At 42.7% G+C, this 12,003-nt stretch overlaps 1 protein-coding gene across 1 annotated transcript in view; it reads left to right on the top strand.

Annotated features, from left to right (window-relative positions):
* Positions 1 to 6,015: 6,015 nt before the first annotated feature.
* Positions 6,016 to 12,003, top strand: part of arhgap23a (Rho GTPase activating protein 23a) — a 482,417-nt gene continuing 476,429 nt past the window's right edge. Inside the window, exons 1-2 of the mRNA XM_070864541.1 lie at positions 6,016 to 6,218; positions 7,311 to 7,673. Coding sequence (XP_070720642.1) covers positions 7,596 to 7,673 — 78 coding nt within the window. The 5' untranslated portion in view covers positions 6,016 to 6,218; positions 7,311 to 7,595. The remainder of the gene's footprint in view (positions 6,219 to 7,310; positions 7,674 to 12,003) is intronic.

The following is a 12,003-nucleotide window of genomic DNA, read 5'->3' as shown; positions in this document are numbered from 1 at the left end:
TCCTCCTGTTTCTATGTTCTTCTATGGAAGTTGTGCCAGAGGACTGAAGGGTTGTCAATTTGGCACCGCTCTTTTGAACGAAGAAAGGAACCAGGTAACAATAGACCAGTCAGCCTATAGAGGATAGATTTTTAGAGTCCATTATACGGCATAAAATTAATCCTCACTTTGAAAGACATGGGTCTGACAAATTTAAGATTTCTTTGAGGATATAATATAATGTTTTGATAAAAGTTAGAGTGAATATTGTGTATATGTAGGAGGCTTGCTGTTAAAATTAAGCTGCATGATGTAATGTATTTGCTTCATGGGTTCTTTGCTTAAGAATTCATAGCAACACATTGCTGTTAACAACCAGTTGGTTTATGAGCAAAAGGTTTAACAATCACACTACACATTACCAGTTCATCCAGCAGACTCACAACCACCTGCTACATCATTGATTCCCTGAACCCAACTTGCTGGGGTTTTATTGAGTCTTGTGAACATCATGTCACTGACTAAGCTACTCCCACTCAACAGCTCTACAACTATTTTAAGTAGAACTTCAAATCAAGCACCCCCTTTTGGCAAGGGTACTAGAACCCAAACATTTCCAAATAAAACTTTAACAGAAACTTAGATCAAATTAAAATTTGGTTGCCAGGTGTGATGATGTACTCCAGTCCCTCCGGTGCCCACCTCTCGCTGCAGGCTGCGAGCGTACCCTGGCTCGAACGTAACCATGGAAGAGAGGCAGGCAGTCCAGCTGAATGACTCCCTCGACCACCCGCTGCCTGGATCAGTTAATGGCCCCCTTGGCCAGGCCCAGGAGCAGTCCTACGAGGAGGCCCTCTGACCTGCCCGCTCCCCTCTGCACCGGGTGCCCAAAGATCAGGAACGTGGGATTGAAGTGCAACCAGAAATCAACAAGTAGACCCTTCAAATAATGGAATAGGGGCTGCAACCTCACACACTGTACATACACATGGAACACGGGCTCCTCCAGCCCGCAGAAATTGCAGGCAGCCTGGGAGTCCGTGAACCGATTAAAAAACTTATTGCACCAGACTGCCCCATGCAATACCCTCCAGGCCAAGTCTCCAATAAATAAAGGGAGGACTCCCACATAGAGAGCACTCCATTAGGGAGCCGCACCTCCTCCGGACGGCAAGGTGGTGCGCCATTGTGTGTCCGGATGGCAGACGTGGATGGTAAAATGGAGGTTGTGCAAGAGCAACCCGCATAGGAATCCCCTCCGTGCAGAACTGAAAGGCACGGAGGGGATTTCCCGGATGAGGTTCAAGTTTTGATATGCCGGCTCCCGAAGGAAGTTTTGGGGCTTGGTGCCGATGAGGAATTCCATCCTCAATAGCTCTATAACTATTTTAGTGTAAAACTATAAATCAAGTGCCCCCTTATTAAAGGGGCACCAGACCCGACAAATTAACAAATACATTTTGGAACAAAAAAACAATCAAACTAAAATTATGGTTGCCGGGGTGATGATGTACTCCAGTCCCTCCGGTGTCCACCTCTCGCAGAAGGCCATGAGCGTACCAGTGGATACCGCGTGCTCCATCTCCAGGGACACCCTGGTGTGAACATAACCGCAAAAGGCAGGCAGGCAGTCGGGCTGAGAAACCCCCTTGACCGCCCGCTGCCTGAACCAGTTAATGGCCGCCTTGGCCATGCCCAGGAGCAATCCTACGAGGAGGCCCTCCGACCTGCCCGCTCCCCTCTGCACGGGGTGCCCAAAGATCAGGAGCGAGGGACTGAAGTGCAACCAGAATTTGAGGAGCAGCCCCTTCAAATATTGGAACAGAGCCTGCAACCTGACACACTCCATAGAAACATGGAACATGGGCTCTTCCAGATCGCAGAAATTGCAAGCGGCTTGGGTGTCCCTGAACCGACTTAAAAACTTATTGCATGGAACTGCTCCATGCAACACCCTCCAGGCTAAGTCCCCAATAAATAGAGGGAGGACTCCTGCATAGAGAGCACTCCATTGGGGACCCCCGTCTCCTCCAGAACGAAAAATTGTGCACCATGGCATGTCCGGACGGCAGACGAGGATGGCAAAATGGAGGCTGTGCAAGAGGAGCCCATACAGGAATCCCCTCTGCACAGAACTGAAAGGCATGGAGGGGATTTCCCGGAGGAGACTCAAATTGTGAGGTACCGGCTCCTGAGGGAGATTTCAGGGCTTGGCACCGATGAGGAATTCCGTCCATCAACAGCTCTACAACTATTTTGTTGTTCAACAGCTCCACAAACCTGTGACCATACTCACAGGTGCATATACTACACATGGTATTAGCAACTCTGATTCACTTGAAGATAAAAACAGAAAAAGTTGGAAATGCACAGCAGGCCAGGCATAATCTGTGGAAAAACAATGTTAGTCACCGTGCATTACACCTGAAGACCTTTCCTCGAGACTGCGGTATTCTGTTTGTTCTTTCACTTGTCCTGGGGTGAATAAAACATGACCCCAAAGAGAAAATCCAAATGTTGGAGGAACAAAGTTAATGGTGTGTTTCGAAGAAATCCTGGGGCATTGAATCCTTATGTTAATAATGTTGCATTCTGGTTCATTTTACGCACTTTTATACTTCATAATTTGAAGAAGAACAGCGGAGTTCCCCCCCAGTTTCCTGTCCAATATTTAGCCCACAGCGCACATCTAAAAATAGATGATCTGGTCACTATCACATTGCTGTTTGTGGGATCCTGCTGTGCATATATTGGCTGCTGTGTTGCCGACATTACAATAGTGACCACACTTCAAAAGTACTTCATTAATAATAATAACTTTTATTTATATAGCGCTTTTAATGTAGTAAAACGTCCCAAGGCGCTTTTTGGTTGTAAAACACTTTGGGACATCTTGAGGTCATGAAAGGTGCTATATAAATGCAAGTCTTCTAATTAGATTGAAAAGGAAAAAACTAAAATGTATGCGGAAAGGGCTGGGTAAATGGAAGCAAATGCATATCTCTTTCAGAGAGCTGGCACAGGCATGATGTGTGGAATGGCCTTTTTCAATGCTGTAAAATTCTATAATTAAACATCACAGCTGGTTGTATCAAATTTGATTGACTGTTGTATCATCTTTATTACTCTGTTATGGAAATAACTTGCATTTGTATTCAGCTTTCATATCTTCAAGGCGTTCCACAAGAACAAAAGAAATAGGAGTAGGAGTCGGCCATTTGACCTCTCGAGCCTGCTCAGTCATTTAATAAGATCATGACTGATCCGATCATGGACTCAGTTCCACTTCCCTGCCCGCTCCTCATAACCCTTTATTCCCTTATCGCTCAAAAATCTGTCTATCTCTGCCTTAAATATATTCAATGACCCAGCCTCCACAGCTTTCTGGGGCAGTAAATTCCACAGATTTACAACCCTCTGAGAGAAGAAATTCCACCCCATCTCAGTTTTAAATGGACAGTCCCTTATTCTGAGACTATGCCCCCTAGTTTTAGTTTCCCCCATGAGTGGAAATATCCTCTCTGCATCCATCTTGTCCAGCCCTTTCATTATCTTATATGTTTCGATAAGATCATTCTTCTGAACTCCAATGAGTATATTAACAGAGGTTCCAAAATGCTTTACAACCTATTAATTACTTAAGAAGTGTTGTCCGTTCTGTAATTTAGCTAATCAAGCTGCTGGAGAAATATTACCAATGATGTCTCCGCAAGATCCTACAAATCCCCTGAGAGGACAGACGCACCAACATCAGCGTCCTCATTCAGGCTAACATCCTCAGCATTGAAGCACTGACCACACTCGATCAGCTCCGCTGGACAGGCCACATAGTTTGCATGCCAGACACGAGATTCCCAAAGCAAGTGCTCTACTCGGAGCTACTTCATGGCAAACGAGCCAAAGGTGGGCAGTGGAAACGCTACAAGGACACCCTCAAAGCCTCCCTGATAAAGTGTGACAACCCCACCGACACCTGGGAGTCTCTGGCCCAAGACCGCCCTAAGTGGAGGAAGTGCATACGAGAGGGCGCTGAGCTCCTCGAGTCTCAATGCCGAAAGCTTGCATAAATCAAGCGCAGGCAGCAGAAGAAACGTGCGACAAACCAGACTGCCCACCGCTCCCCTCAACGACTATCTGTCCCACCTGTGACAGAGTCTGTGGCTCTCGTATTCGTCTGTTCAGCCACCAAAGAACTCACTTCAGGAGTAGAAGCAAGCCTTCCTCGATCCCGAGAGACTGCCTATGATGATGATGAAACACGGCAGGCAATCTGTGCACTGCAAAGTTCTACAAACAACAATTAAATAAATGGCCAGTTGTCTGCTTTTGGTGGTGGTTGATGAGGACACTGGGACACTCTTCTTCAAATAGTGTCATTCAATCTTCTGCATCCATCTGAGTAGGGTGGACTTTGGTCTAACCAAACATCTAAAAGATGCCACCTCTAACAAAGAAGCAGTTCCTTCATGATATACTGAAGTGTCAGCCTAGATTATGTGCTCAGGTCATGTAGTGGAGCTTGATCCCACAGCCTGCTGACTGAGGAAATGCTACCATTCAGCCAAGCTGACACAACAACAAACAATATGCATTTATATAGCACTTTCAAAATGGAAAAATGCCTCAAAGTGCCTCACAAAGGCTTTTAAACAGAATGGAGATATTGGGCAGGTTGACCAAAAGCATAGTCCAAGAGGAGGGCTTCAGTGATGGTCTTAAAAGGTGGGATGGAGGTGGAGAGCCAGTGCAATACGTCATGTATGTATGTAGAAGTGAATTACGATAGTAAGATTGCCTGTGGGCGAGAGTTTAAAGTCTTTGTGCACTAAATCTGCAATGTTTATTTAGGTGCTCATAAACCAGAATCTCAAGCATGCCAGTAACATACAGGTTTCGACAAGAAGTATCTTCTGGAGAATTATTAGATTTATGTCCTTTGCAAGGGGAAAACCATGGAGAAAGTGCCAAAAACTTTTGCTCTGTAAATTAACATTGGGTAGAGTGCACATGGTCTGATTTGCATTAAATGCTCAATTGTTGTTCCATGCTTATGGGCTGCCCAACCCAACTAGCCAAATCTCATTGGCCAAAACAGATGTCAATCAATCACACAGATTCTTTAATACCCGCCCCTAATATTAACCATTCGTTGTCATTTGTCAACCTAAACATCAATCCACCACACCCTTATTTTGACTGTAAGCTGTGCAACCAAATCTCAAGAGACGAATGTGCACCGTTCTATTTTAACAATGCATTTTTTAAATTATTCCCTCTAATTTCTTTGCTGCATCTCATGAATCATTGCATTGATTATCACCGATCATTGCAAACCTTTATCCTAATTCTGCCCTCTTGAGCATCCCTGATTTCCTATATTTCCACAGTGATTACTTCATTGGTTGTAAAGCGTTTTAGGATGTCCGATGGTCATGAAAGGTGCTATAATAATGCAAGTCTTTCTCTTATCTCTTTGACCAAGCTTTTGGTCACCTGCCCTAATTTCTCCTTATGTGGCTTGGTGTAAATTTATTTGACGAAGGGTCACCGACCCGAAACATTAACTCTGTTTCTCTCTCCACAGATGCCGCCTTGACTAGCTGAGATTTCCAGCATTTTCTGTTTTTATTTCAGATTCCAGCATCCGCTGTATTTTACTTTTGTTATTTGTGTCAAATTTATTTTTGGTCGTTGAAGACGCTCTATAAATACAAGTTGTTGTTGTTGTTGCTGGCAGCCTCTGCTGCAAAGGATTGGAGGATCCAGATGGCCAATCAGGGCGAGGGGGCGGGGGGAAATGGTCGCAGTCCCACCCTCCTCCGCCCAGGCTGATGGACGGCTACGATTGGTCAAAGGCCGGGTCAATCATGCAGCCGCCGCTTTCCGATTGGCTACTCTCCCCTCCCGCCGCCCTGAGACCCCGCCCTCCAACCCATCCACTTGCCGCTGTCAATCACACGCCGCGATTTGAAGCCCAGCGAGCTCGAGTGGCGGCCAGTCGGCGGGAGGGCGGTGAGGTGGGCGTTTGTAGATCGATTGGTCGATGTGAGGGGCTGAGGGGTTGGGGAAGCCGTCCACCCGAGCTTTCGGCACTTTTTCTGACAGGAAAGTGCCGCCTGGCTGCAAGTGGCCGGCGTCCATTTGGAGTTTGTGAGGCGCGCGGGGTGGCGGTGCTGCCGGGCTCCCCTTTTAACAGCTCGGTCCCCGCCTCGCCCCCCACCCCTTCCCTGGGGAGAAAGGTGACGCATTTTGATCCCTTTTAAAAAGCCGAGCATTTTGTTGTGTTTTTGTTAAAAGAAATATGCATGCATTTTTTTCAACAAAACGTGAGGTGATTTGTGAGGAAAGTATTGCCGTCTAGATCCAGCATTGTTCTCTCTCAAGAAAGACCTTGCATTTCTATAGCGCCTTTCGTCACCACCGGACGTCCCAAAGCGCTTTACAGCCAATGAAGTACTTTTTGGAGTGTGGTCACTGTGGGAAAGATCTTGGAGCAGAGAAGGTTGAGAGGAGATTTGATGTTCAAAATTCATGAAGGGGTCTAGACAGAGTAAATAGAGAGAAATTGTTCCCATTGGTGGAAGGGTCGAGAACCAGAGTACACACAGATTTAAGGTGAAGTGGCAGAAGACCCAAAGGCGACATGTGGGGGAAAAACTTTTTTTACGCAGCGAGTGGTTAGGATCTGAAATGCGTTGCCTGAAAGGGGTGGTGGAGGCAGACTTCAGCGTGGCTTTCAAAAGGGAATTGGATAAGTACCTGAAGGAGAATTTTTCTTGCAGGGCTCTGGGGAAAGGGTGGGGGAGTGGGACTGGCTGACGTGCTCTTGCATGGAGCTGGCTCGGGCTTGACTGGCCGAATGGCCTCCTTCTGTGCTGTAACCATTCTCTGGTTCTATCCGTGTGTGTGACAGCTGCCAATTGCAGTACCTCTTCCGTCAAAATGGAAATCCAAGCTGTCAGGAGAGGTTGTCCACCAGCCTAACCCAGACCTGCATCTTCTGCATCTAATCACTGCTAAAATACCTTTTACATTTTAACTTTAGCATGCTTGGTTCCATATGCTTAATGCCCCTTTGGTGCTCTGGCATTCAGTGGCCATTTGTTGTGGATTGTAACCTCTTTCTTTTTTTTTAAACCCTAACAAACTCTAGTTACCAAAAATAATACAAAAGTAAAATGCTGGGAATCAAAAATAATTCTTGTGTACTGGTGATGTTGTCCCACAGCCCAACAGGTTACATTAACAGTTTGAGAATGTTCAAGATTGGCATCAGTCTGTTCAATCTAATGCTGATGGATGACTTAACGATATTTTCTTTTATCTTCTAGAATCTGCTTGTCACAGAGGATGGTACTGATTGTCTTCCTTTTGATGCCATTCAGCAGAAGATGGTGAAAATCACGGATGAACATTGATGACCAATAGTAAATTGTTATTTTTTTTTAAACCACAAGCAAATCATTGTTTTAAACAAAAGAAATAATGTTTTAAAACTTTTTATTACAAGAGATGAGCTTTGGTTGATGGTCCATTTTGTTTGGAGTCTCGAAATACCAGTTGAGGATGAAGATGGTAAGAAATACAGGAATTACTGAGCTGGTTTCAATTGAAAAATGATGGCTACCCGAACAGAACTATCACCAAAATTTAATCAAGCAGGAAGGCAAAACCTGACTGGAACAGTGAATACGGTATGAGAAATCAAGTGTAAACTTGTGCTTTGTTTTCTTCTATGTTTGTGGAGTTATTAAAAGGCTGAAGGAATTCCTTTGCTCTGGTGTAGTCCTGTTTTATGGATTAAGGTTGCTTCATTCCCTTGCCTAGCCGGCTATAACACTCGGTTACCTTCACATATTGAAAAAATCTGCAGTTCATTCTGTAATAAAAGATCAAAGCTGTTTTCAGAATATCTAGTTTTAATGTTGGTTAACACCTGGAAGTGTAAAGCTTATAGATTATTCTGAATGTTGGGCTTGGATGCTCCTGTGAAACACCTTGGGACTTTTAACCATGTTCAAGGTGTTATATAAGTGCAAGTTGTTGTTGGTTTGTTTGTCCTTTTTAATGTACAGTCTTTGTAGAAATTCTGTGTTGCATAAATTTGGTTTGAAAACTCAAATCATTATCAAATGTTTCTGATGGGGTAATCAGTTGATCATAAATGTTGTATGCCATTTACTTCTGTTAATTCAGTAGATTTTTAGTGTTTTAAAAAAAAAAATTGAATGCCAATTGTTTAAATTAAGTGTTGCAAGTGTGAAATTCGGGCTAAAAATTGAATTATTCGATGCTTTGAATTAAGAGTACATTGTACGTATAAGCCTACCGGGAACATCTAGCCAAATTATCAGGTTTACAACAATACTGTTGGAATTTTCCTGGAATTTCAACACCTCAAAAAATCTGGACAATTTATAGGTGCAAGATCAACAACAACATGCATTTATAAAGCACCTTTTAATGTAGGAGCTTCACCAGAATGTAATCAGTCAGATTTTGACACCGAGCCGAAGGTGGCGATATTGGGGCAGATGGTGAAAGAGGTCTCGGGAGGAAAGAGACAAAGGGGTTTAGGGAGAGAATTCATGATCATTTGCTAATAGGAATGTCTTGTTTGTACTGATAGTGCAGATGAGGAAGAAGTATAAAATAGTAATCAAGGAGCAAACTGCATTCTTTCTTTGTTAGGAAAAGCTTTGGGGTTTGCAAATGGGGTATTCTGTATTTATTACTTGGAATTGGAAAGACTTAATTTTCCACGTTGTAAAAATATTTAGAGAATTTCCTGCTATCCTGAAGGCTTTGACTTTGTGGGAGTACGGTTTCAGGGTGCTGATTGCCCTCCTCCAGTATGTGTCTTAAGTGCCCAATCTTCATTTTGATCTTAATAAAATAAATGCTGGCAGTTTATTTGATTATTGGGGGGCATCACAGTAAAGCCAAATCTTGTTCTGAACTGCTGGTTTGCATTGCACAACCCTGGCTGATTTTCTTCTCCTTAACTTGGAGCCAGTGAGCCAATTGTACGGACCGTATTGTTGCTTGGGCAGAGATCAGCTAACCTGGTGCAACTGTGGATTGAACCGGAGATATTTATGATCTGTAGAGCTCATCAACTCACTGAGGTGTTGGGGAAGCTAAAGTAATTTTTTTTTTTTACTGAGACCTGAAATGTTGCTGTCTGTTTTATGCTTGGACTATACATTTATGAAACCGAACAACGTTCCCTGGCACGGAGCACTTGAACACCAGCCCGAAGCATCACAAATTGGCGTGGCGCAGGTTTGATTTCCCTACTCCTCCTGAGTTCCTGATCTCAACTTGCTGCACGGGGGCGGGGGGGTGTTGATTGGAGGCCAAGTAGCTCCTTGTAAGTGGAAATCAGTGTGAGAGTTATCATTGGCCTGCTCTTGTGCAACTTTTGGCAGCCAGGAAAATAACATTTTTAATATTCCTGGGAAAGGTCAATCTCCCATTCCTTAGGTCTTGTTTAGTGTAACTTGCCAAGATCTCAGCAAGGAGAGGGATGAAATAAAACTTAAATATGGAGATATGTACTTTTTTTTATTAAGTACTCTTGTAAATCAAATTTAAAAAAAAAACTTTTCTCATAAACTGAGCTGAATTTTCAGTCATTTTTGTTTTTATAACTTCATTGTAAAATTAGGTACATTTGGCCTCGGGAATGATTGGAAGTATGAAGTTAATAGAAAAAATGGTAAATCTTCAGTGTGCTGGTCTAGATTGTCTAATTGCAGCTTCAAATTCTATTTTGTAGTGATACCCCTGTATATTGAATATATTCTTTGCAGAAACCATGCATATCCTCTTTATAAAGCAATCATGGACATTTTTTAAGCGGAACACTTTATAAAAAATAAATAAATAAATAATTGTCCGAACAGTCCAAGCTTTATTTACACCATAATTATATTCTATTCAAAAGCATCTACTCCATTGCTCTGTGTATGGGTTGTATTTGCATTTAATGAAAACAAATTGAGCAGACTTTACCATCCTGCACAGCTGAATTAAGTCAAAATGGTATTGATTTGCATATTGCATGGCTGCAAGTAGATAGGATCACGCTGGATATAATGTGTAGTTTTCAGATTAGAAATGTTTACATTTTAGAATGTTTGCCAGTCTCATTATTTATATCCTGCAATAATATCTTGGAAATCTTTAATTTAGAACTGCTTCCGGATGTATCTTTCTGTTCTTGCCTAGATGTTCATGCTTAATGTTTTGAATGCTCCTATCGTATATATTTTCTTCCTTATTTCCATAACTCTTAACTGTTTTGCGTCCTTATTTCCATAACTCCTAACTGCAAAGAACAGTATCCGATGCCAAAAGAAAATTATTCTATAATTGCAAGAAAACATATTTATTTGTATATTGCAATAGAAACTGCTAAATTATAACTCAACAAATATACAAATCTTTGCAAGGGGGATGGAGTATAAAAGTAGGGAAGTCTTGCTACGAGTACAAGGCATTGGTGAAACCACACCTGGAGTACTGCGTGCAGTTTTAGTCTCCTTATTTAAGGAGGGATATACTTGCATTGGAGGCAGTTCAGAGAAGGTTCACTAGGTTGATTCCTGAGATGAAGGGCTTGTCTTATGAAGAAAGGTTGAGCAGGTTGGACCTATATTCTTCGGTAGGTCCGTGCAGCAGAACAGGTCTCCAGTCGTCCTGGGTTAACTCTTGCCATTGGATAAAGGCCTAGCTCTGTCAAGTCTGTGTGGTGGCTGGTGTGCAATGGTCACCATACATTAAAAAAAATCCACACACAGGCATCTTCCACCCCCTCAATTGGAGTTCAGGACTGGAACATCGGGTCCTTCATTGAAACATCTGTGAATTCATAAGTGAAAGCAAGTCATCCTCGTTCGAGGGACCGCCTATGATGATGACATTGAGAAGAATGAGATGATAAGATTCTGAGGGGGCTAGACAGGATAGATGCCGAGAAGATGCTTCCCCTTTGGGAATCTAGAACTAGAGGGCATAGTTTCAAAATAAGGGATCGTCCATTTAAGAAAGAGATGAGGAGGAATTTCTTCTCTGAGGGTTGTGAATCTTTGGAATTCTCTACTCCAGAGAGCTGTGGAGGCTGGATCATCGGATATATTCAAGGTGGAGATAGACAGATTTTTGAACTACAGGGGAATCGAGGGTTATGGGGAACAGGCAGGAAAGCGAGGTTGAGGCCAAGATCAGATCAGCCATGATCTTATTAAATGTCAGAGCAGGCTTGAGGGGCCATATGGCCGACTCCTGCTCCTAGTTCTTATGTTCTTATGTTCAGATGACCTTGTAGACACTCAGATCTTTTGAGGGTCCTGGGACCTCATTTTGGAAACTTATACCCGGAAAGGAATATCTCTTAAAAGCAGTAGTAGGGAGATTTATGTATTACCAAATACTGCTGTGGTTGGTTTGTACAACAATAGAATGTAAAGAGTGTGAATCACTGTGGGCTGGGGAGGCTTTGATGGACTTTCCCAAAACAACTTTCATCTGTCACTTCTATTTAAACGTTTCCAGTACTTGGATGATGTAACAGAAAATAAAACAAACGTTGGAATAATTTTCTCATTCAGTTACCATATTAATATAAATATTTGCAAAACAAAATATTTTAAACAGTAGATATTCTTCATTTGCTTTTATTTTTAAACTAATGTTTGGATGTTAACCATAAAGTTCCAGTTTTGCTTTAATTCACCTGTCAGCAGCATTAATCAGATGAATAAATTCCTGAAGATGATCACTTAAGGAGCAATAACTTTTAACTCGACAATATTGCCAGCAGAATAACTCATTCCAATTCTACTGCTACCAATTGGCAAATAAATATTTAACTAAAAATAGAGCAGTGTTTCTGAGCTGAGGGAATTGCAGCGTTGGATTTTTCTGCCGACTTAGGATTTGAGCTTGTTTCCCAGAAAGTTTGATCAATTCATTTGTTGTCGTGTGAACGGAGGCATTTACCAGCTGGGTTGAAGGAGC

The sequence above is a fragment of the Pristiophorus japonicus genome, chromosome 21 (assembly GCF_044704955.1).
Source record: "Pristiophorus japonicus isolate sPriJap1 chromosome 21, sPriJap1.hap1, whole genome shotgun sequence".
NCBI lineage: Eukaryota > Metazoa > Chordata > Chondrichthyes > Pristiophoridae > Pristiophorus > Pristiophorus japonicus.
The sequence above is the reverse complement of the archived record's forward strand: the minus strand, read 5'-3'. Positions and strand labels throughout refer to the sequence as shown.